At 63.1% G+C, this 25,292-nt stretch overlaps 1 protein-coding gene across 2 annotated transcripts in view; it reads left to right on the top strand.

The window, feature by feature from the left end:
• Positions 1-25,292, top strand: part of CACNG3 (calcium voltage-gated channel auxiliary subunit gamma 3) — a 33,597-nt gene continuing 8,305 nt past the window's right edge. For both annotated transcript variants that reach the window (XM_075436795.1, XM_075436796.1), the window contains exon 1: positions 1-285. In XM_075436795.1, coding sequence (XP_075292910.1) covers positions 81-285 — 205 coding nt within the window. In that variant the 5' untranslated portion in view covers positions 1-80. The remainder of the gene's footprint in view (positions 286-25,292) is intronic.

A 25,292-nucleotide genomic window follows, 5' to 3' on the forward strand; every position in this document is an offset into this window, starting at 1 on the left:
CGCGGCGGCGGCGGCGGCGGCGGGCGGAGGCGCGGGCCCTTCCCCTGCGAGCCGCCGCCGTAGGATGAGGCAGCGCGAGGATGTGTGAGCGCGGCGCCCAGATGCTGGTCACCACGGTGGGCGCCTTCGCAGCCTTCAGCCTCATGACCATCGCCGTCGGCACCGACTACTGGCTCTACTCGCGCGGCGTCTGCAGGACCAAGTCCACGGGCGACAACGACACGAGCCGCAAGAACGAGGAGGTGATGACCCACTCCGGGCTCTGGAGGACGTGCTGCCTGGAAGGTACCCGCCGCACCCCCCCCCCCCCCCCGCACCCCTCCCGCACCCCCTGCCCAGAAGCGGCATCCCGGGACCCCCCCCCCCCGGGCGAGCCCCGCCGCCCTCCAAGCCCCGGGCGCGGCGAGGGGAAACTTCGCGGGTGGCTCCCGCACGCGGGGCGCGGGTTTAGCCGGGGTGCGGGGGTCCTCCCGCGGGCAGCCGCGCCGTGCGTCCCCCGGCAGCGCGGGGGTGGCGCGGGGAGAGGCCACAGGTCCCTGCCCCGGCCCCAGGGCCGGTCTCGGCGCGAAGCTCCCCCCCCCCCCCCGCTTCTCCCCTCCGTGAGGCCCCTGGCAGCGGGAGAGCCCCCGCACCCGGCGCGTCCGCGGCTCGGCCCCGCCACAGCGCCGGCCCCGCTGGGCAGCAGAGCGGGGCAATGCGTGCTGCTGCTGCTGCCGCTGCTGCCGTCCCTGCTGCTGCTGCTGCTGCCCCTGCTGCTGCTGCCCCTGCTGCTGCTGCTGCCCCTGCTGCTGCTGCTGCCCCTGCTGCTGCCCCTGCTGCCCCTGCTGCCCCTGCTGCCCCTGCTGCCCCTGCTGCCCCTGCTGCTGCCCCTGCCCCTGCTGCTGCCCCTGCTGCTGCCACTCCTGCTGCCACTCCTGCTGCTGCTGGTGCTGCTGCTCCTACTGCTGCCCCACGGCAGTGGGGCCCACCGGCCCTCGAGGACTGTGCCCCACGGCCTGCCATGGCTGCCCCACGGCCAGGCTGCTCTGCCACGGCTGCCCCATGGCCTGCCACAGCTGCCGCACCTCAGCCTGTCCCTCCGTCCCTCGGGGACTGCGCCCCACGGCCGGCCTGCTCTGCCATGGCTGCCCCACGGCCGGGCTGCTCTGCCATGGCTGCCCAACGGCTGGGCTCCCGCCTGCCCGGCCTCCCCGCTTCGCCCCATCGCTTCGCTCCTGCAGCAGCGCCGGCCGGAGGGGCCACGGCAGCCGCTGCCCTCCCCACGCTCGGAGGGCGACGCTGGCCCAGAGCTGCCGGTTGGGATTTGTACGAGCAACAACCGGCGGCGCTGGAACGTGGGCTTGGACGGAGCCGGGCGCTGGTAGCGGCGCAGCAAAAGATGGCTGATGGGAGCGCGCTGGGCCGTAACTTCTGACATCAGCGGGAGCAGCTGGAGTGCTGTGCGCTCGGGGGGAGCCGCCCCGCTGTCCTGCGGGACCCCGGGGCCGTCAGGCTCCCCCGGACTGGGAGCGGTGCCTCCGACGGCGGGGGCAAGCGAGCAGCGGTGCTGGGCTGCCCCCTCCACCTTGGAAAGTTCTCGGTGAGTCACAGGGATGCAGAAATGCCCTGTTTGTTCCTGGTGCGCGGTCCTAAACCCGGTGAAGTCAGTCGGAGCTTTCTTATTGATTCAAGGAGGGTTTGGATCATGCTCTAATTCCATAATAAATAATTTGAGATAATCTGTCTCCTCTCTTGGGCTGAGGGAGCCGAGGAGGCAGCAGCCAGGGCTGTGAAAGATGGGATCGCTGGAGGCATGAGTAATTTCCAAAATTCTTGGGTTTGCTGGCTGTGGGGGGTTTTTTTTTCAGCGAACGTTTTATGTTTCCCTCACTGCGATAAATCACTGCTTTGGAAGGAGCCGGTGAGGCCCTGGTCTCCTGGGCACAGCACGCTCAGGAGAGGACTTAGCGGTGCCGTGCCAGCGCTCGGAGCTGAATCACAGCCCTGAGCCCGGGCGCGGGGCTGGGAGCTGCGGGGCTGGGAGCCGCGGGGTCATCGCTCCCCGCTGCGCGTTCTGCCCCCAGGCCGGCGCTCGCCCGGCTGCCGGGGTGGAGTGGGCATGGGGGGGCTCTGCACAGTGCCCTGCCGGTGCTGCTCGGCCGTGTCCATGGCACGATGGAGGCCCAGCGCCAGGCACGGGCTCCGTCATCCCTCGCGTGTGTGTGAGAGCGCGGGCGGGCAATGGGGGCTGCGGGGCCACCGAGTCGGCGGCCGGGCGGGGAGGGTCCCAGCCGGTGCTCGGGGTGAGCACGGGGGGCTGCAGTGGTGCTGGGGGGACACGGCGGTGCGGCTCATCACCTCCTGAATTTGGCTGGAGAAACGCGCCGGTGTCTCGCAGGCACCCGGTAGCTGACGCGATGCCGGGAAGGGCAAACTTCCCCCTGCCGCGCCGTGCAGAGCTCGGGCCCGTTCTGCGCGGAGGGAGGACGGGGCTGAGTCCCCCCGTGGCTGCTGCAGCCGCTCGGCCGCTCTCTCCCCCTGCCCGCCCTGTGCCGGGGAGCGCGGGGTGCTGAGCCCCTGCACCCCGTGCCTTTACGTGCAGCAGGTCCTGTCTGACTCGTGTCGGGCTCCGGTTGCTGTGCACGTCGTCCTGGCTCCGAAAGCAGGCAGAGGTTGCACGCTGTCATCCTGCGTTGGGAACGAGCGCGGTCGGTCGCAAGGGCCGGCTCTCCCGTGGCGCGGGAGCTGCTGCGAGCGCTGGGCAGGCTCTCCGCCCGTCGGGAAGCGCCTCGGCCTTGAGCTTTCCGCCGCTAACGGGGGTTTCATGCGTGTAACAAGGGGGGACGGAGCGGCGAGCTGCGGCCGCTCGCCTGGCTGGCTGCGCGCGGCGGGTCGTTGAGCTGAGCGCGGGTGCACGCTCCGTCGCGGATGCTCTTTCCGTCCGTGTCAGGCACACACGCGCAGCGCCTGCGTGCGAGCCGCTCGCCCCACGTGAGCGTCGAAAGCCCATAGGCGAGAGCGGATAAATCTTGAATGAAGCCGCCGCAGCCCTCGGTAGAGACGCCCACGCCGGAGAACACAAATTAGCGGCTGACTCAGGAGCTGGAGCCCCGGCAGGCGCTCGCAGGCTGCTGGGCCAGGACAGCCGCTGTTTTCAGCTGCAGCGTTTGAGTTCTGATTATCGCTTTTACAACGTGCTTGGTAGCTGTCGCCTTGTACTTCCCGCTCCAGCGTGAGCAGCGGTTGTGGGCGCGTGTGCCCCGTGGCCGTTCCTCGGCGCTGGGGTTCCCCCGTGACTCCCTTCTCCGTGTGAAAGGCAGGGGAGTGCGCGGCGTTTCAGGGAGAAAGCTGAAGTGGAGAAGTGGCTCCTTAGGCTTGGGTTGGTTTTAGGAAAGTAAAAGAACTTTGGTTTTCATCAAACTTAATTAAATTCAGCATCGTTCCATGCAGGGAGCCTGCTTGTCCTCCCTGCTGCGTGGGGTCGATTGGGACGGGCTCCACAGCGTCACGCAGCGCTGCCAGAGGCAGAAGTCGTGGGAGGGTTTGGCCAAGGCTGCTTGAAATTTCGTGTTTTCAGGGGATGTGGTGCTTTCCCTTTCCTCCTTCATTTCCCTCGTCGGAATAACGCGCTCGGTCGTTTCTGGAGGACCACGAGCGTGGCTCTGCCTGACTCCCCGCCGAGGGATGGACGGCGTCCTGCCGTCCCCGCTGCCGGGGCGTCCTCGTGGGGCTGGACGCGGGGCAGTTTGCGGAGGACGCGGGGCAGTTTGCGGAGGACACGTCTGCCTGCAGCTGCGTGGGGCTGCGGGGACCCGGAGCCCTTCCTCAGCCGAGCCGTCCCGCTCGGACCTGTCCCGACCCCCCCTCCAGCGTCCCCCGCAGCAGCGTCGGCGCAGCCTTTGCCAAGCCGGTGATTCCCCCCTGCCAAACCTGCAGAGCTTTGCTTGGGCTTTGGTCTGTTTTGGGAGGATGCTCTCCAGATTAAAGCCTGACATTGGGGGTGTCGTCAGCTGGCCTCTCCCCTATGAGGAGAGGCTGAAGGAGCTGGGCTTGTTCAGCCTGGAGAAGAGAAGGCTGAGAGGGGACCTTAGAAATGCCTACAAATATCTGAAGGGTGGGGGTCAGGAGGATGGGGCCAAGCTCTTTCCAGTGGTGCCCAGCGACAGGACAAGGGGCAATGGGCACAAAACTGAAGCAGAGGAAGCTCCAGCTGAAGATGAGGAAGAACTTCTTCCCTCTGAGGGTGATGGAGCCCTGGCCCAGGCTGCCCAGGGAGGCTGTGGAGTCTCCTTCTCTGGAGATATTCCAGCCCCGCCTGGACGCGGTCCTGTGCAGCCTGCTCTGGGTGACCCTGCTTGGGCAGGGGGTTTGGACTAGATGACCCACAGAGGTCCCTTCCAACCCCTACCATTCTGTGATTCTGTGATTCTATGAGGAAGAACTTCTTCCCTCTGAGGGTGACGAAGCCCTGGCCCAGGCTGCCCAGGGAGGCTGTGGAGTCTCCTTCTCTGGAGATGTTCCAGACCCGCCTGGACAAGGTCCTGTGCAGCCTGCTGTAGATGGCCCTGCTTCGGCAGGAGGGTTGGACTGGGTGACCCACAGAGGTCCCTTCCAACCCCTACTGTTCTGTGATTCTGTGATTCTATGCTGGTCTTTTGCTTTTTCAGGAGAGCTAAATCAAATACCCTGCGGAACTCTAAATGTATTATGTTACTGATTTCCTTTATCAACTGAATTTGTAACCATATCAAGAAAAATTTATGAAGTTTGATAAATCTATTTTCCACAAGGCCATTTGACATTTGTCTCACGCCGTGGTTCCTCCCCGCTGCTGCCCACCCCAGCCGGCGCGCAGGCGATGCTGGGGACGCAGCTCCTACCGTTGCCCATCGCCATCACTCGTGGCGTTAAACCAGCTTTTCCTGTCTTCTAGAAACTCAACAGAATGCCCAGGTTTATTAAAATCCATTTTAGATCTTCAGAAAGCTTCTCGGCCGATTCTCCGAATGCTCTCGGGAGAAAGTTCCCTGGTCCTGCCAGCTTTGTGTTTACACGGGGCAGCGGCTGTTCAGCGTCCTGCCCAGCTCCTGGCGGAACACGGGAGCCCCTTGGTCTCCAAGTACAGAACAGAGGTATCTGACCAACAAATAATCGTGTGTCGCTTCTGCGTCGTGACTGACAGTTGCACCGTCAGGATCTGGTAGTGATTTACGTCGGCGGCAAAGCTCCTTTCTTCTGACGCAGCGGAAGAACGCCGCCGTGCTTTGCTTAAACCTTTCGGTTGCAGATTTATTTTCGCTGATGCCTTTGGCTGCTCCTGTCACCCACGTGTATGTCCCAACTGCTACTTCCAGCATCAGAAGCCTGGATTTTGGATTTTTGAGTTGCCATTTTGAATCCCCCTTTTGGCAGGCCCAGCAGCAGCGTGGGGCGCCCGGGAAGCGCCCTGCCCGTGCTCCTGAGCAGCAGTCATCCTTCCATTTTACCTTTTTCCCCCAGCTGGTTTTCTCCGTGGTTGCTTTGGGCTCTGCTGAGCTGAGCCGGTTTGCACCGAAGGCGTTACGTGGGGCTGGAGGCAGCTCCCCTGCACAGCCACCAGCTCTTCCCCTGCTTTCAGCTCCTCCGTCCTTCTGAGCGAGGCCAGGCAGAGAATTTCCCCAAGGTGACAGCAATATTGTTTCTGTTAGAAAGTTATTATCTTTAATTTTTAGAAGCGCCAAGCAAATGTCCCTGAGATTGCAATCATCCATGATAGAGCACTTTTCCTCGCTGCTCGTTATAGGTAGGTGTTTAAGGAGCTGCTCATCCTGTTCCTCTGTCTGGTTGCTGTCTGCAATAGATTCTCATCAACAACCCGTCTTGCAACGGAACGCTTCTCCGCGGCGCTCTCGGTCCCGCTCCGCGGCGCTGCTGGCGCTGGCGTCCCTGCGGCGGCTGCCCTGCTCTCGGTACGCAGCCACGCTGACCTCCCGGCCGGCGGCTGCTCCAGCCCCTGCGCCGATGCCACCGCACGTGGCTCTGTCCCGGGGACGCCGGCAGCTCCGGCACCGCGGCGAGCAGGGCCCCGGGATGGTGGCTGCGTGAGAGGGACTGCGCGGATGGGGCCCATCGGCGTGGGCTGGAGGTGATGGCGGGGGAGACAGGACAGGTCTGGACCGCGTGGGAGGTCTGGGGAGGCGACTGGGGAATGGGTGTTTGCCCTTTGCTCTGTGAGAGCTGGGAGGCATCAAGGTAACTCGCATGGTGGGAAGCAGGCGATGGAGGCGTCTGAGATGAAGCGGTGGGTGAAGGTGAAGAGGGACCAGCTACCCGTTTGGGATATCTGGTGTAACTACCGCGCTGCAGGGTGAGAACCCGTCCCCTCCAGGCCCACAAAGCCTTTCCACCAGGACAGCGCTGAGGAGGGGCCGGCCACGCGCCCGGCACTGCGGTCAGCTCTGTCACCGGGGCCAAACCAGGATGGACCAAATGCCCCGAGCACGGGGCTCTGCGGGATGTCACGTGTGGTGCCCCAGGCGTGACCCCGGACGGAGGAGATCCCCGAACCTCGGCTTGGTGGTGGATGTATCGAATAAGCATTGATTACTGCCCGCTGGTACAGATGGAGATTAGGCTAGCTGGACCCTCGTCTGCTCCAGCCCCGTGGCCAAGTGCCAAGAGCCGTAAAAATCCTTCTGGACAGAGAGGGGCCGTGGCCGCCGCCAGGCAGCCGTGCCTCCGGGTCCCGCTGCTGCTCGGAAGGTGTCCGCAGAGGAGCCGTGCTTCAGCTTGTGCCACCAGCTCTGCTTTGAGAAGCCGGTGCTTCGAACAGGGGCTGCAGAGTTTACCCTCCTGGGATGCTGCAGGGTTCGTCTGGACAAAAATCCCGTCTTGTGGGGCGGCGTGGGGAGCGGGATCGCACCGTGCCTGCGAGCAGCACGTGATGAGTAAAATGAACGCTGTGAGCAGCGCCGGAGCAGGCGGTTTGCTGCTGCAGAGGCGTGGTGCAGTCTCTCATCTCGGAGCTGTTACTGCTCAGTAGAGGTGGAAGCCTGAATCCGAATGAGGCTCAAGTGGGTTTTTTCCCAAGGTCGCTGTCTCCATTACGGCCGCAGATAATTAGGGATGGCTAACGAAGGCTGCAAGCCCCGGTGCTGGGGCTGGCGGCTGGGAGCGTAGCTGTGCTTTGGGGGAGGGTGCCCCAGGGACTTCTGCCGGACCCTCCTCTCCCGGTGCCCGGGGAGGTGGGGTGCTGGCGCGGGCTGCCGGGAGGTGCCAGCGGACGACGTCTGCCGAGAGCAGCCGGGGAGTGGGGAGAGACGCTCGGCTCCGCCGCCGAGAGTTATGCGGCCTCCGGTACATCACTTCCCTTCTCTCTGCGCGCGCTTTGCCCGTGGCGATGCGAGGCCGGGGGGGGTTTGTCACTGTTCGTCTCTCACACAGCACCGCGATCGCTGCTCCGCAGGGCGAAGCCCCTTCCCGCCCACCGGCACAGCCCGGCTGGACCGCGCGGTGGCTCGGGGCACGGTCCGGGTGCGCAGACCGGCGATGCTGTGCCGCTGCGTGGGGTGAGGCGGGGTGAGACAGCCCTGCTGTTCAACCTGCTCGGTGCCTCTCGCATCTTGGTGGTTGCTCTTCACGTGGATTCCACCATGGAGTTTTGATGAACACCGTGTGCACTTCATAAATAGACATTGACCTCCCTCTTCAGGAAAATCAACATTGCTCTTAAAATTTTATAAATTCACAAACCTGCAAGTGTCGGGGGGTTGCTGAGCCGCTGCCGGAGGGGTCCCGCTTGGCAGGGGGCTCATCCCTGGCTCCCCTTGCCGATGGGCGTCCCTGGCTGACGCAGGGCCGCGCGCTGGCGGGGTGCAGACGCAGCGTGTCCACTGTCAGCGCACGCCGGCGCGGAGAGGTGCCGAGGGTGAGAGGTGCCCACCCCGTGTCCTGAGCCGCTCCGAAGCGCCCGCGGGGTGCGAGCGGGGCTGCGTGCTCGGCGAGGGTTTTCGCCAAGCGCCTGCGACGTTGGAGGAACCGGGGAGGGCTCTGGCCCGCCCGCTGCCCCGTCCGTGAGGGCTGCGACCGCGCGACGACTTTTGAAACTCACTTTGATTTTTCACCCGGCGCTTGGAAGCAGATGCCTTGAAGCTGGTGTTTGCCCGCGTTTTGGGTTAGTGCTTGGTGTGGAGAGGGTGGTTTCGCGTCCCTTCCTCAGGGTTCGTGGTGGGTTGGCTGTGCCTCGTGCTTTGGGCTCAGCACCCGAGGTTTTCTGCAGCGTTTCGCTGGGCGAGGCGCCCCGGGAAGGCATCCATTGCCGCTCGCTCTGCCTGGTCCCACCGCCCGGGCTGTGAGGAGCCACGGCCGTTGCTTTGCAGACTCATTAAGACTCCTCAGTAGGTTCTGGCAAATACCGTGCCGGGGGGACGGCAGCAGCGGGCATCTCAAGATAGGTCTTTGATTAAGAAGTCACCTGCTGTGATAAAGAACGGCAGTGCCGGGGCGACAACGGGCGTCTTCTCCCCCGGCTGGCGCGCGCTGGCAGCTCTGCGGCGGCTCGGGGAGGAGAGGTTCCGCAGCCGGTGCCGAGGGGAGCAGCGGGCTGCGTCACCACGCGGCGGATCCCTCACACAGCCCCCGGCGTAACACACCGCGTGGGTCACGGGCCGGTGGGCCAGCCCGGGGGTCTCAGGGGTGCTTTTCTGAGTTTGCGTTTGTGACATCTGCCCGTCAGCTCGCAGCAGGCGTGTAACGGTGTCTTCACAGTGAGAAGTCCAGGCCGGGGCGTGCTTTGGGCGTTAGACCGTCCCAGGTCCTGGGGTGAGTCTGTCGGGGACAGACACGCGTCGGTGTGTGGCGGCCGCTCTCGGGGCCTCTGGCCACCGGCTGGCTCGCCGGGTACGGCTGCTGAGGGACGGCTTCGCTCGCCCGCGGTGGGGAGCGATGCCGAGCGGCTGGCGCGGGCGCAGGTCCGTGCGCGCTGTGGCCTCTGCAGAAGCACAAGGACAACGTGGGATTTCTGCACTCGTATCAGCTCGTGCTCCACGGCCAGAGGAGCGGCGGGCGGCCTCGGCAGCAGGGCAGCGTCGCCATCGTTCAGCCCAGGGTTAACAGGGATGCCAGCACTCAGACTGCTGCGGTCCGTTCCTCCGTCCCACCTTTCCCCGTTGCCTTGGCCGTGCTCTGGCTGCCGCCCTCCCTGCGCCGGGGCTGCTGCCGCCCCGCGGCTCGCTTGCCCGGAGGAGGAAGGCTGGAAGGGTCTTCCCACGAGGGATTTTCCTCCCTTTTGAAAGGTGCGGCGGGACACCTGGGCTTTGCTTCTCTCCTTAACCCTCGCTGCAATCGCTTGCACGCTGGGTGCGTGACTGCATTTGGCAGGCTGAAAACATCAGGGTTTTTCATAGTCATCGCGCGGAGAGGCAGGAGCAGTGATGGTGGCTGCTGGACGGGTGATATTGCCTGATGATTTTCTCAGATATTGCCGGTTTCTTATCTCCTGACGCTCAGTCTGTAGACAAACCCGGCGCTGTCGGGCTGCGGAGGGTGGCTTCGCCGCTGCCATGTGAGGTTATTGGGAACTGCGGGGCTTTATCGTACGGAGACGGAGTCGTAACGAAGCGATGCGGCCGGCGGGAGGGCAGAGGGCAGGCGTGGGAGCGGGCCCAGCACCTCGCTGCCGTCCCAGCGCCCTCACCGCGGGCTCTGCCTGCTTGGTTTTTGCCAAGTGTTGAAGGAGGAGAATTGGGCCGGGAGAGGGGAGCGGAGGGGGCTGTGCGGCCCCCGGCCTTTCTGGTGCTGGCGTTGGCAGGAGACCCCGGGGCACTCGGGCGGTGGAAGGCAGTGACAGAAGGCGGCATTTGCGGTGACATTTGTGTCTGCGCCTCGCGCGTGCTCGCGTTTCCGATTTCGCTGGTGATTTGGTAATTGTGCCTGAATTATATCGCTACTCTCAGTTCATGCCTGGAGTCACAAGGGGAGGGGAAAGCGACCCCCGGGGAGGCTACCAGCATGCGCCTACCCTTTTAAAGTATTCCTGATTTTAACTTCTGAAAATCAGTGTTGGCTTACGCTGCTGGCACCTTCGACGAGCCGCTGGTGTCCTGCCCCTGGTCCCATGATGGCAGCTCTGTCCCCCGGCAGGGCTGGCCTCCTCCGGGCAGGCAGCAGAGCCCCCTCGGGACGGGCTGGCTGAGGCTCGGCTGGATGCTAAAGACCAGCTGACAGTTACTGCTGGCGGCTGTCACGGTGCTGTGATGCATCAGCATCACCGGCTGCATCACTCGACGTCATCGCATCAGCAAGCGCGAGGGGCTGCGAGAGTCGCCAGCTGCCTTCCCTCGGGGCTGCCTCCTGCCCCACCACAACCCCGGGGCTGCTTCCCTGGCCGGGAAAGGTCACCGTCACGTCGGGAGACAGGCTGCGGTCTCACGTCGACGTTCCCTGCAGCGGCTCCGGCTTCGCCTCGCCAGCCAGCCGAGGCAGTCCGCTGCCAGGCTGCGCAGCGTCCCTGCCAAATCCTCCATTTGCCTGAGCAGCCTCGCTCAGCCTCGCGGCCCTTATCGCGGCGCAGCAGCTGTGCCGCACGGCCCCGCCGCCGAGCAGCCGGCCACGCTGCCGCAGGGCGGGCTGGGGAACCGGGGACCTCCGGACAGGGACCCCACGAGGCAGCGGGGCAGGGTCCCCTCCGGACGGGGACCTGCCGCTCCCCGCTGCCAGCCCGCGGCGTGGCAGCAGGTCTGGAATCCTCTCGCAGCCCCGAGGCTCCTGCTCTCCGCGCCAGGAGGATCTCTTGCCACGCCTCAGCACGCTCCAGCCAAGGACTGGAGTTTTGTGTACGTCAGTCTTTGGCCTTCCCTCCAGCGTAAAAAGCTGGAGAAGGACGAGCGTGATCCCACCTTCCATGGGAGCAGGAAAGCGGCAGCCCGGGGCGCGAGGCCTCGTAGCTGGGGGAGAAGCGGGGACAGGGTCTTCTGCTTCTGTCACCGAGTGTGCCCCAGTGAGGGCACAGGGACGGCAGCGAGCCCAGGGGGAGGCAGCGTGCATGTTTTAAATATTTTAAATCATAGTAATAGGTTTAAACAGTATCTCCTCTGCATGTTGTCCCAGCCAGCCCTGATTCCCACCGCTGCTGTGGGGAGCACGAGAGCTGCTGCTGCCCCAGCCTCAGCCGGCGCCGGAGAAGGGGTCCCCGCTCCAGGGCTGCGGCCACCACCTCGTCCCCTGGGGCAGAGCCGCCCTCCCGCCGAGCGTCCGAGTCGGCGTGTGCCGTGGGGCTTTCCTGCTGGTCCTAGCTGGCTGGCGGCTGAAGTGAGAGGCAGACGTGTCAGCACCTCCGCCCCGGAGCCCGCTCCGGCAGCGCAGCCCGGGGAGCGAGCCGCGCGGCACGGTGCGGCACGGTACGGCACGGTGTGGCACGGTACGGCACGGCGCAGTGCGCTGGGGTGTGGGACCACTGCAGCAGGATGGCCCTCTCTGCCCGTTCAAACATGCCGTGGCCACGTCTGTCACGGGTGTTTGGTCCATGTGAGCTGGTCCCCATCTCCTGCAGCTCACCATGAGTGCAGCGCGTGTGAAACCGCAGCGTCTCGGTGCGGACGTCGAGTATCGGGTCTGTGCCGCTCCCCGGAGGATCCGGGAAGCAGCCCTTTGTCGTAAGCCAGGGCTTTGCAGGATACACCCGTTCAGTCACTCGTTTAGAAATTGTTTGCATTGTCAATTTGGACAGATCTCCCCCCCCCAGGATGAGGAAAAGTCTTCTAGAAAACAGAAGCAGAACGTCCCGTCGACGCCCGGGAGCTTTGTTCCTCAGGGTGTGGGTTTGGCCGTGATGAGCCCCGTTGGCAGCGCGGGCGCTGGCAGCGCTCCGGGCCAGCCGGGCTCTGCCAGAGGCTGTGAAATCCCAGGCTCTGCGCAGCCCCAGCTGAGCGCCCAAACCGAGCAGACGCTGTGAGCTGCATCTCTGCAGCCCTCCGGTACCCATCTGGGAACTGGGGATAGCATCACCCGCCCCGGCCCAGCACCGGAGCTGGAGGAGCCCCTGGGCTGCTCCCACGCTGCCGCAGCCGAGCGGGGAGCGCGGGGCGGGGGGAACGGCTCCATCCTGGTGAGGTGACCGAGGCTGGGGCCGCACGCTGAGCACCGAGGGCTGGTGGAGAGCACAGCTCCGGCAGAAGGTGCCGTGCCCCAAGGGGGCTGGCAGAGGTGGGAGTGGGTGAGGGATGGGGAGCAGTTACATAGCAAATACCGGTAGCCCAGCGTACGGGGCTGGCCCCGAGCTGCACAGCTGCCCCATCCCCGCAGCCCTGCCCTCAGCGCAGCCTTCGTCATCTCGTTAGCCAGAACGGCCTCGTCAGGAGCGAGGCAGGTGGGTGCCATGAGCTTAATTGGGCTGGAGCTGCCGGGCTGCAGCTGGGACAGACCTGATAAAAGGGCTGCAGCGTGGGCTGAGGGCAACGTGAGGGACCCTGGGCATGAGCTGGAAACGGGGGATGGACCCTGGGCACGAGCCTGAGCTGGAAATGGGGGACGAACCCGCGGGGGAAGCCCCAGGTAAGCACTGGGGCGGAGGCAGGGCTGTGGGGCCGGTGCTGGCAGAGCCAGGGCAGTGCTGAGCCCACGCTGGCAGCCCGTGCCGATGGGTCTAGCAGCACATGTCCTGCGAGGCTTCCCACATGCTTCGGGGAGTCTCGTGCGTCCGGCTCCCCGATGCTGTGCCGTGGGGCACAGCCCTGCTGGCCTTGAGGCCGATGGCAAGACGTCGCCTGGCTTCAACAGCAGCGCGGTGGGCTCTGCTGCGGGATTTCATGCAGAGTGGGAAGGCAATGGAGAGCGCTGGCACGAGCGGTGAAGCTGTCTGCTTGCCCATGCATCTCGGGGTCTTTTATGTTTTTCTTCTCTCCCCCTTCAATCTCTATTTGGCTGCGGCTGCCTCCTGGAAGGGCAGAGCCCTGCGGGAGCTGGGGTTGGCTCCAAGCCCCGGAGATACCCTGGCACAGGGTTTTGTGCTCTGAGTCAGGTGCGGGAAGCCGGGGGACGGTGAAGCTGGTTTGTGGCCAAGGTGATGGTGTGAGCAGCTCGGGGACCTGTGGGGCAGTCTGCCCGGGTCTGACCCACGGGAAGGCAGAGCGGGTTTGTAGCTGGCAGGGTGGCCCTGTGCCCTGCCCCGAGGTCACCTGAGCACAGAGTCTGCGGTGCCGGGGCTGCGGCGTGGGCAGGGGCAGCGAGACCCCCACACAGAGGAGCCCCACGCGCTGCCGTGGGCAGGGGAGCGAGCCAAGGGCCCCGAAGCTGCGTGTGATGCGCCGGGTTCTCTCGGAGCCGTGCAGTCCTGGAGCCAGGGGCAGGACGCGCCGTCCTCACCGCTGCCCGGGCAGGGAGCACGCGGCGTGCGTGGCAGCGTCGAGGAGCTCCCGACGGCGAAGCCCTCCCGAAGGCAGCGGGGCAGAGCGAGCGCTGTGTGGCGGGAGTTGCTCTGAATTTCTGGGAAGCTTACCAGGGCGTAGGTATCACAGAATCACAGAATGTTCAGGGTTGGCAGGGCCCTCTGTGGGTCACCCAGCCCAACCCCCTGCCCAAGCAGGGTCACCCACAGCAGGCTGCACAGGACCTTGTCCAGGTGGGTCTTGAATATCTCCAGAGAAGGAGACTCCACAGCCTCCCTGGGCAGCCTGGGCCAGGGCTCCGGCACCCTCAGAGGGAAGAAGTTCTTCCTCGGGTTCAGCTGGAGCTTCCTCTGCTCCAGTTTGTGCCCGTTGCCCCTTGTCCTGTCGCTGGGCACCACTGGAAAGCATCTGGCCCCGTCCTCCTGACCCCCACCCTGCAGATATTTAGAGGCATTTCTAAGGTCCCCTCTCAGCCTTCTCTTCTCCAGGCTGAACAAGCCCAGCTCCCTCAGCCTCTCCTCGCAGGAGAGATGCTCCAGTCCCCTCCTCATCCTCGTAGCCCTGCGCTGGACTCTCTCCAGTAGCTCCTCATCTTTCTTGAACTGGGGAGCCCAGCACTGGACCCAGCACTGCAGATGGGGCCTCCCCAGGGCAGAGCAGAGGGGGAGGAGAACCTCCCTCGCCCTGCTGCCCACACTCCTCCTCATGCACCCCAGGATGCCATTGGCCTTCTTGGCACCCAGGGCACGCTGCTGGCTCATGGTCAACCTGTCGTCCACCAGGACACCCAGGTCCCTCTCCGCAGAGCTGCTCTCCAGCAGGTCCACCCCAAGCCGGTACTGGTGCCTGGGGTTGTTCCTCCCCAGGTGCAGGACCCTGCCCTTGTTGAACCTCATCAGGTAGGCATCTTTTGTTTCTTGGAGGGGGAAGGCAAGCCTGGTGTTCACCAGCCAGGTCCTCTCCTGATGCTCAGTCTATAAGGTGGTCCCTCCTTGCTCTCCCAGAAAAGCCAAGAGTGAAACTATGGTGCTACTCCCGAATATCGCTTTCCCCATCTGGGGCGTTGGAACCGGCTTCCCGGGGCGCTCTCCCCGCAGATGGTGAGGAGGCGGCTCTGCCTGCAGCAGGCAGCGAGCTAAATCCGTCGGCGCTGCCCGCGCCGGCGAGCGGGGCTGGACCGGACCCGACCCTGCGTTACAGCGCGCGGAGCAAGCCCGGGGCCGGCCGGGTCGGGAGCGCGGGAGCCTGGGGCTGCAGGCTGCCAGCCCCCTGCCCCCGCACCAGCAGACGCGCAGCACCGTGCCCGCCGAACTCCCCGAGACAAACAGGGTTTGATGGATCGAGTCCCTTTGAGCACATCGGCTGGGAACTTCAAATATTTATGTCATTAGGGAGGTGTGACAGAAGTGTATATATATGTAAAAAAAAGGCAGGTGCTTGAGTGTCAGTCCTGTATTTGAAGTTCAAATACTTACCTTCAAATCAGTGCTATAAAAGTGGAAGAAAAAAAATAAATTTAGTATCACTTTTGCAAGGAAAACAACCTGCCGTGCCTCCTCCCAGGCTAAATGTGCTTTAAAGATTGACTGTGCAGCTGTAAAAACTATTGATGAACTGTAAAGATGAAAAGATCGCCCTGCTCGTGGCCTGTCAAAAGCATTAGGTTGGAAATGCTGTGTGCTCCGCGCCAGCGTGACTCACCGAGTCCTCAGCAAATGTGTTTATTTGTGAAGATCCAGATTTCAGAAATAGTGACCTTTCTGGTGCCTCGTGCAGCGAGCTCGGAAATTCGAAATTGCCTTTTGGCAACTTGCTGGTCTCGCTGAAGCTCTGACAGTGCTTTCCGTGGCGATTTACATATTTTTAGCCTTGATGTTCTGCACCGTGGGGCTCCTTCGGAAAATGATTTGCTTTTCGCAGCCCTCAATGCAATTTGGCATCTGCGGCGCGGGGCTGAGACCGGGCTGTGCGGAGGGCACGGGGGGTTTGCTCGCTCCTGCCAGCATGCTTCCCAGCCCTCGGCCGCCTGGACCCCTCCCCGGGTGCATGAACAGCCTCCGGGAAAAACGGACGCGGCGTTAGTCAGCAACGTGAGCAGCTGCTTCACCCTGAAATAGGGAGTAAAGCTGGGGTGCGGTTATTCCAGGCTGCTGTGTGTCAAAGCACCGGGTCAGCTCGTTCGGCCGTCGCGCTCGTCGTCACCTGCGTGCGGCCGGGTGCCCCGGCTCAGGGTCTGCGGCCGCTGGCACAAAGCCCCTGTCACCAGCACGCCTGCGGCCTGCCGCCGCTCCACCAAAGCACATGGGGTGACCAGAACCTGTCGCTCTGCGTCCGTGGCCTGTCCCCTGGTTCCAGTCCCCGCTTGTGCCATCGGATAGCAGCCCGAGCTCCTGTCCCCTGGTTCCCTGTCCCCCCTTGCGCCATCGGATAGCAGCCCGAGCTCGTGTCCCCTGGTTCCAGTCCCCCCTTGCGCCATCGGATAGCAGCCCGAGCTCCTGTCCCCTGGTTCCCTGTCCCCCCTTGTGCCATCGGATAGCAGCCCGAGCTCCTGTCCCCTGGTTCCAGTCCCCCCTTGTGCCATCGGATAGCAGCCTGAGCTCCTGTCCCCTGGTTCCCAGTCCCCCCTTGCGCCATCGGATAGCAGCCCGAGCTCCTGTCCCCTGGTTCCCAGTCCCCCCTTGTGCCATCGGATAGCAGCCCGAGCTCGTGTCCCCTGGTTCCCAGTCACTGCTTGTGCCATTGGATAGCAGCCCGAGCTCCTGTCCCCTGGTTCCAGTCCCCCCTTGTGCCATCGGATAGCAGCCCGAGCTCGTGTCCCCTGGTTCCAGTCCCCCCTTGTGCCATCGGATAGCAGCCCGAGCTCCTGTCCCCTGGTTCCAGTCCCCCCTTGTGCCATCGGATAGCAGCACAGGTGCCCGGAGCGGTGGAAGGAGTACGGCGGGGCTGGGGATGCTGGAGCCCAGGGAGAGCGGGCAGCCACAGCGCTGCTCCCGAGCATCCCCATCCTCAGGAGCTTCCTGGCGAGGCATCGAGCATCGCCCGTAATTGCTCAGTCAGCTCCTTCCGCGCGTCTCTTTAAGCTCTGCGATCTGAATGTGCTGAATATGAAATGTCGCAGTTGTAATAACAGTTATTTAACATTTCTCGGTCCTGTGACTAACGCTTCTGCCGTTGGCGCGTGGTAACGGGCGATAGCATTGCTCCTTTCTGCTGCTGCTGTTCATCCTAGTGCAGTGGGGAAAGATGTTTGGATGGGTTTTCCACTGTTTGTTTGCGTCCTTTCTCAGTGCTCTACAATTTCTAGTTGCTGATTTATATTCAGAGTTGTGTGTATCTCCTTTCTTCTTTTTGTTGGGCATGTCTTTATTTTTATAGCTGTTTACATATTACCCAGGTGGTTTTCAAACTGCTGCAAACTCTTGTCTCTGTTAGGAGTTTTGGGATAAAACACTCTTAAATCATTCTCTATTCACAGTCGTGCTTGTATGCTTAAATCCATTCTCCAAATTGATTTGGCTTATAATTTTGTGCTCTGTGAATTGACCTTTCAAAGCACCAGGAATATATGTTAGTGCCTTGGACTTGCCTCTGTTTGCCCATAAGAAGCGTAATCAAGTCATGATTGCTTGGACTTGAGCAGCAACTAGTTTTTAATTCTCTGATCCATTCCCCTTCAGCTGTCAACACAGAGTCTAAAATAGCACTCCCCGGTGCTGGATGCTGCGCTTCGGAGCTATGAAATTGTCATTTATAGGTTTTTAGAAATTCAGAGGACATTTTAATACTGGTGAAGTGAAACCTCTAGCTTCCCATCATAGCACAGCTTTCTCTCCCACTTATTATGAAGAGGTGCTTGAGCAGCCGCTGGTGCAGTCTGGCCCCTGGCAGAGCTCGGGGGCTGAAGCGGGCGCCGGAGCACCCTGGCAGCTCGTTTAACCGGAGGGTGCCAGGTTTTTGTACCCCTGACCCCGGTCCCTTCTGGGCAGGTTTGATCATCGATTTTCAGCGTTCTGGGTGTGTGCATCTCCGTAGGGCTCAGAAACACCGCGAGGGTCAAACTCGCTCCAACAGACGAGCAAGTCCGGATCCTTCCACTCGTTATCCCAGCCCGCGCCTGGGATGTGCAGGCACTGAAGGGCTGCCGGCAGCTTCCGTGATGAGTTTTGTTCTCACTGTCTTGAGGTGGTGCTGGCAGGGGGCTCGGTTGTCCCCTGGTTCCTCCCTCCTCTTTTTCTGCCGGTTTGATGCCTCGCGTTGCTGACTGCGCAGGGGAGGCCGTGGCTGCGGGAGCAGTAATTCCACGGGCTGCAGTAACGGCACCCTGAGATGGAAGTTGTAGGCACCATGGGTGATGCTTCTTGGAGGAGCTGGTGGGGTGGGCAAGGGACCCATATCCTGGTTTAGTCCTGCGTCCCGTGTCCGTGAGGCTGTTCAGTGACCGGTGGGCTGGTGGGGTGGGTGGCTGCAGACACGACGGAGCTGGGCTAGAGGGACACCAGCAGCGAAGATGACCAAGAAACCATCCTAGTGAAGGAGCGAGGGAGAGAAAAGGACATCGTCTGATGTGTGGAAGCTGTGTCCAAATAGGAGAGACAGAAGGGGCGTGAATTTCAACAAGTGAGGAGACATTAAAAAGCAGGCAGAAATGCTCATGAAGGACAACTTGCTAAAGGCATAAAAAGCAATAATCAAATCTGCTCTCAACCGTGTCCCCAGCTGCCGTGGGGTTGGTGTCTGGCAGGGGAGGACAGACCTGCTTTCCCCACATCCTGCTGGTAGGAAGCTTTGTGATCAGCTCCTGGGGCTGAGCCGGCCAGCCTGGTTACTGTAGCTGGATACTGGGCTGGAAGGCAGACCCTTCCCAGCAGCTCGTCGGCTGACCCGGGTGAATCTAAAATGTTCGTTAAACGAAGGGGAGCGGGATCCTGCCCTGCCTGCGGCGTCTCGGGCGCGGGGACACTCAGCTGGGGCTCCCGCTCCTGCCCCATCTCTTACCATCAATGTCTCCCAGCAGGCAAACAAACAAAAGATTATTATTTTCTTCAATTGCTAGAACTGTATTAATTTAAATGGATAAACTCAATCAGTTCAACTCATTAATTTCTAACACATAGATTATTTACATCGATTCTGGCTGCTCCCGCACTCAGTTTGCAATCACAGGAATGTCAACTGCGTTTTAAAATAAAAATCAATGTTTGTTCATTGTTAAAGATAAAACATGAAATGGTTTCCTTGGACGTGATGAGGAGCGCTCTCCTCCCCAGCCCCATCCGAGGGCTCCCAGCGTCGGTGGCCGGCTGCCCATCGCCGTGCCACGGAGGGGACGGCAGCGCGTCGGCCTCCCGCGGGGAAGGGGCCACCCGGGGCCCCTTCCCACCCCATCCCGGCCGGGAAAGCCCAGCGTCATCCCAGGAGCCGGCGTCCCTGCCGAGAGCTCCAGCGGTGTGGAGGGAGGGAGGGAGCCCAGGGAGCGCGGGGGGAGGCCCTGGGAGGCAGCTCCAGCGCTACCTGATCACTTTTAGAATGAGAAAAACAAAGTTCAACCCCTGAAGCGGAGCGCTCGAAATTACCCATCATTTTCAAACTTCTTTCCTCCTCTATTATTCAGAATTGTTTTGCGTTTCTGAACTGCCTTGTGTAGGTTGCAACAACCCCACAGATTCCAGAATGGGAGATGATGAGTCACTGTCAAAATGTGGATTTTTTTTTTAAATTTTTTTTTTTTTCCTTATAGCAGTGCTGAGGGAGTAACGGCTCCGTGACACACGCCGATCGCTGGCACCGCGCAGGCTAAAACTGGCAGAAGCTCCCAGCCCGCCCGTGGGTGCCAGTGCCCACGGCCGCCCCGACGCGTCCCCGTGGGGATGCCCAGCGCGGCGCTGGGCGCTGCTCCCCGGACCCCCACGCTGCCAGGCACACGCGGGGGGCTCTGTCCCTGTGCTGCTGTGCGTGTGTTCAGACGCGGGCGTCCGGCCGGCACCGGCACCGCGGAGCCCACCTCTGCCGCCTCCTCGCCGTTGCGCTCGTGTCGTTTCGCTTGGGTTTTTTCCACTGTATTTTTTGTCACCGCAGGAAAAAATCCTGCCGAAAAGGCAGCTCTGTGTAGGTGACTCTGCTCAGCCACCAGCTGCCACCGCAGAGAGGGGGAGAGAGTGCGAAGCAGGGCTGGAGCTGGCTCGGGCGCGGGGGGAAGCTGGCGTGGGGCTGTGCTGCGGGGAGAGCTCGCTCCCGGGGAGGGGGATTCGTCCCGCTGGCGGGCGGCCGGGAGCCCGGTGTCCGTCCCAGCGAGGAGCGAGCCCCTGGCTGCGGGCAGGGACACGGAGCAGGGGCTTTTCTGCGGGTTTTGCCGGGGTTGAGCTGCTCTGCGGTGGAGTTTAAGCAGAGACGCGTGCGTGAAGCCATGACAGCCGGCGGGCTGAAGGGTCGCAAAAGCGATGTGATGGCGAGGAGCGGGGCTCGCCTGGCTCCCCGAGGTTTCCCTGGCTGTGGGAGGAGAGCAGACCCCTTCCCAAGGCGGCTGCAAGGGTCTGCAGTGCCCGTAGCCATCCCGCCAGCCTTCCCTGATGCTCTTCTGGGTTGCTTGTGTTGTCTTTGGAACCGGGCCGCTTCGAAGACTTTGATGTAGGAGGCGAACAAGATGCTGGGGGGTGGCTGGGACCCAGCAGCCCTTCCCAGGGACACTGGGCCAAGCTGCTGCTCGGTGCCAGCGCTCCCATGCCGGCTGAGCCGAGCCCTGCACGGTGGCCGTGGGTCTGGGGGTGATGGCTGGGTCTAACGCAGACCTGGAACCCTGGAGCTTTGCGGTCTCGCACCTGGGATCTTGTGCAGAGCCTCAGATCCCTCCCAGAGCGTGAAGCTGGGGAAGGGAAGGAGTGCAGATGAATTTCTTTCCATCTCTCCAAGCATCTGGGAGGTGGGTGGGAGGTAAAAAAAGATGAGCCCTGAAGTTTTAATTCCTCGGAGATATTTAGGTATCTTGCTCTTGTGACTCAAAGGAGCGCAGAGCCTGAGCATCCCCGAGGATGTGCCGCAGGCTCATACCCCGGTGCTTGCCAGCTAGGCTCGGACCTCTGATTCTCCAGGGAATGTTAATTTTCCGAGAACTAAACCATAGTGACCCCCAGATGGGTTTGGCATGACAAGGTGTCTTCAGGAAGGCCCTTGCTGTGAGCCACGACTTAGGAGATGCATTCGAGTGAGCTGTCGGGAGGTGCGGAGAGCCGAGGGCTGAAGTGTGACCTGGTCCCAGGACTCCTCCTGGCTGAGCCAACCAACATGAGGGGAGAGGAGTTTTGGTCTTAAATAAGAACAGCGTTAGCTCATCTTCCCAAGCCTGAGTCTCCGTTTGCACACTGAGCGGTAACAGCCAGAATAGTCCCTGGAAAACTGTTCCACTGGATGGAAAGTAATGAGATTTTAAACCCATAACTAGAGCTCTTTAGCCTCCTGGCTCTCCGGGTTAGGATCGATATTTTTAGCCATATTTCCACCATCACCAGACTCGTGCTTGCCTCACAACCCCCTCCCTGTCCCCGCCAGCCCTCCCTGGGGAAAAGGGCTTTGAGAGGAGAAAAACCTGCGATCAAATCAATTAATTGCCTTTGCGTTCTCCAGTAAATGCAGTGCAGGGAGGAGGTACATCGAAATGCGAATGAACTAAAGCAGCAGCAGCGACCAAACCAAACGCTGCTGCGCTGTCACCGTACCCTGCGGAAGGCAGCCCGTGGCCGGGGGAGCCGGGGTGACTCGCCGCAGGCGGGCGTTAGTCACGTTATTTAACGCGCAGCTCGAGGATGCTCTGATCGGCGGGGATGAGAGGGATGGGAGAGTCACGTGGAGAGCGGGATGAAAAACAGCCCCGCGGGAGGGGAGGGGAGGGGGTGCCTTTACAAAACCAGCGAATGTAAAAATGTGTTGTGTGAGTTCATCTTTTCTTAAATCATCTTCAGTCCAATGTTACCGAAAGGACGGGAGCCATCGGGCAGGGGCACCGTGCAGGGCGTGCACGGGTGACGGGCTCATTGCCGCGTGCAGGGCTTACACGAGGAAGGTGCCCTGGGAGGTTTGCCAACCGGAGAGGGCTTCCCCGCGGTGCCTGGGGACGTTTGGGGTGCCCCTGGATTAAAGCGGGACCACCAGAGCAAGAGCTTGGACTGGAGCTCGCTGAGACTGGTGCGGAGCGTGGATGGATGCTCTGCTGCTGGCTGAGGGTTTGCGGCGGCCGTGAAGGACGAGGAGAGAGGTGGCAGCTCACTGGTGGCAGAGCTGGGGTCCCTCACGCTGACCCTGCGGCAGCAGCGTGCCCCAGCACCCCAAGGCAGGAGGGCCAGGGAGAGGTTTCCTGCGGGGCTCTGACCGTGCAGCAGCACAGAGGAGGGGTCCCTGCGGTTCCCTGGCCCCAAGGCTCAGGTGTTTGGTACCGGGGTCCTGCCTGGCAGCCCGCTGCAGTGCGGGACGAGGACCTGGGGCGTGAGGAGCAGCAGCTCTGCACGCCACTGCCCACCCCAGTGGGTCCGTCACGACCCAGTGCTGAGATGGGTGCTGCTTGTCCGCCGGCTCAGCTCCTGGCTGGGCTCCTCTGCCTGCTGCTCTGCACCGGAGCAGCTCGCCCAGCCGTCTGGAGGGTGCCGGGGCTGCACCCGCAGCCACGGGAGCGTCGGGAGCTGCTCGGTGCTCAGCTCCGTGGCGGAGGTTTCAGTCCAGCCCGGGCAGTGCGTGCAGCGCCGAGCTGTGCAGCCGAGCATGTGCGGGATCACAGAATCACAGAATAGTAGGGGTTGGCAGGGCCCTCTGTGGGTCATCTAGTCCAACCCCCCTGCCGAAGCAGGGTCACCCAGAGCAGGCTGCACAGGATCTTGTCCAGGCGGGGCTGGAATATCTCCAGAGAAGGAGACTCCACAGCCTCCCTGGGCAGCCTGTTCCAGTGCTCCGTCACCCTCAGAGGGAAGAAGTTCTTCCTCATGTTCAACTGGAGCTTCCTCTGCTCCAGTTTGTGCCCATTGCCCCTTGTCCTGTCACTGGGCACCACTGAAAAGAGCTTGGCCCCATCCTCCTGACACCCACCCTTCAGATATTTGTAGGCATTTCGAAGGTCCCCTCGCAGCCTTCTCTTCTCCAGGCTGAACAAGCCCAGCTCCCTCAGCCTCTCCTCGTAGGGGAGATGCTCCAGTCCCCTCACCATCCTCGCAGCCTTGCGCTGGACTCTCTCCAGTAGCTCTTCATCCTTCTTGAACTGGGGAGCCCAGAACTGGACACAGGACTCCAGATGAGGCCTCACCAGGGCAGTGTAGAGGGGAAGGAGAACCTCCCTTGTCCTGCTGGCCACACTCTTCTTGATGCACCCCAGGATCCCATTGGCTTTCTTGGCAGCCAGGGCACACTGCTGGCTCATGGTCACCCTGTCGTCCACCAGGACACCCAGGTCCCTCTCCGCAGAGCTGCTCTCCAGCAGGTCCACCCCAAGCCTGTACTGGTGCATGAGGTTGTTCCTCCCCAGGTGCAGGACCCTGCCCTTGCCCTTGTTGAACCTCATCAGGTTCCTCTCTGCTCAGCTTTCCAGCCTATCCGGGTCACGCTGGATGCGCTCGTCCCGGCCGGCCCCGCGCTGCTGGGAGCCCCTCGTCCGTGGAGGGGGGGCACGGCTGATCCCCAGCTCCCGCTCCCCGCGGGCTCCGTCGCTCCCACCCAGGCGCTGACGCCGGTTGCTGCTCCGTGGGCTCGCTCGTCGGTCTCCGGCGTACCCCTCGCTGGGCACAGCGTTTCCCCCGGCCGGGGGGTCTGCGCTCCGCGCCCCGGCGAGCACCCAGGCAGCAGCGCGTTGTGCAGCCGCGGATGCTCCTCTGAGGAAGAGGAGGCAAGCGAAACGGGCGGGCCGTGTAACGTGGCGAAGGGTTATCCCGCAGGCTTTCGGCTGGCCCGTGTCCGGCTGCTCCGGACGGTTGGCTCCGTGGCTCCTGATGGCCCAGCACCGTCCCTGCCTGTTCGTGCGTCTGGGGGTCCCCGGTGCTCACCGCCGCGTTCTCCAGCAGGACCCTGCTGGAGGGGGGGGACGGGCAGGTCTGGTCCCTCGGCACAGACCACGGCGCAGGGAGAAGCTGTGCCATGCTGGGTGAGGGGCAGAGCCCCCATCAGAGCCCCCTTCCCGGCCGGAGGCTCCGGAGCGGGGCTGCGCAGGCTGCCGTGAGCAGAGCTGCCGGCCGCCGCGTCGGGCTCCGGGCGGGGACGTGCAGCGATAAGCCAAGTTGGCTAATTGGGATTCACACTAATAGGGAGAGAAATTACCCAGATGTGCCCCAGACAGCTGAGCAGGGGGTGAGTAACCGCAGCAGCATGCTGCTCTCCGGCCGGGGACGAACGGCACCCAGGGCGGCGTGAGTCACGCGCGCAGCGCGGCCGTCGCAGGCGTCGGCGGGGGAAGCTGCCGGCGAGCGGGCTGGGTGTGCCGGCACCAGCAGCCCCCAGCCCCGGCGTGCCCCTGGCCGGCGGGAGCTCTGCCCGTCCTCCTGCGACGGGAGAGGAGCCGGACCACCGGCAGCGACGGGACCGGGGGCTGCGGGGGGCTGCGGCACCCCGACCGTCCCGGTGGTACGGCGCGGGCTGTGCTGGGAGCCGTGCCCAGGCTGAGGGCTGGCGGCTGGATGCTGGCAAGGGGCACGGTGCCACGCGGCGAGGTGTTAGCAGGGGTGAGGCTGCGAGGGCCCCGAGCCATGGCGGAGCCGGTGCCCGAGGCGGGACGGCGTCCTGGTGAGTGCCATGCTGGCCAGTCCTCCCCAGGCGCTTGCTGCGTGCGGCTGGTCCCGGTGCCGGGCAGGGGCCGAGCCCCCGGAGCGGGGGGAGCTCACAGCGCGGGGCAGGCGACCCGGCATCGCCTCTGCCTCGAGTCCCTGCCGAGAAAACGTGGGCAGGGGAAGGAGGCTCCGGAGTTTGAGAGCTCCGACAAAACCCTGATGTCCATGATGTTCTCACGCCGCCTTTGCCGGGCCCGGCTGTGGAGCGAGGGGGGAGAGCCTGGAGCTGCGTCTGCCGTCGCCAGGGGACGGGACCCGGTGGCCCAGGATGAGCCGGGGGTGAGTGGGACCCCCGAGGCCGGGGGTGAGTGGGACCCCCGAGGCCGGGGGTGAGTGGGACCCCCGAGGCCGGGGGTGAGTGGGACCCCCAGGCCGGGGGTGAGTGGGACCCCCGAGCCGGGGGTGAGTGGGACCCCCAGGCCGGGGGTGAGTGGGACCCCGGAGCCGGGGGTGAGTGGGACCCCCAGGCCGGGGCCAGGGGTGGCCACCCCGTCCCTCCCCGGAGCCCGTCCAGCCGACCTCCCCGCCGCAGGGCTGCGTCCCCGGAGAGCGTTCGGGGGGTCGGGGGGGCTCTGTGTGGTTTCAGCCCTGTTGTGGTGTTTGTTTGGGGGCTGGGAAGTTGTGTGTCAGGTGACTCAGCGGTCGCCATGGCAACAAGCATCGGTTAATGAACAGAGGGAGTAAAGGAGCCAGAATAAATGTCAGAGCGTGAAATAGATGCGGTGGAGCCGGGCAGCGAGGCTGCCCACTCCTGCCTGCCCCCTCCCCGCTCTTGGCCCTGCTCGTGCTGAAGCAGAATCAAATCACTTCATTTTTATATATATATATATTTTTTTTTTCCCTGTCCCATCTCTGTTGCAAAGGAGGTGTTTGGGTGCGACAGGCAGGGCTGGGGGAAGGAGAGGCTGCAGATCCCGGCGGGGAGACGCAGCACGGCTGCTGTGGAGGGAGGGATGGATGGAGGGAGGGATGGATGGAGGGATGGAGGGATGGATGGAGGGAAGGATGGACGGATGGAGGGAAGGATGGACGGATGGATGGACGGAGGAGCATCATCACACCCCAGCTCACCCCCGTGCCCCAGCGCTGCCAGCCCGCAGCCAGGCAGGGGGCTGTTGGCATCCGAACAGGGCGTCCCCCGCGCTCGCGGTTCCTCCTGCCC

The sequence above is a fragment of the Opisthocomus hoazin genome, chromosome 15 (assembly GCF_030867145.1).
Source record: "Opisthocomus hoazin isolate bOpiHoa1 chromosome 15, bOpiHoa1.hap1, whole genome shotgun sequence".
Lineage (NCBI taxonomy): Eukaryota > Metazoa > Chordata > Aves > Opisthocomiformes > Opisthocomidae > Opisthocomus > Opisthocomus hoazin.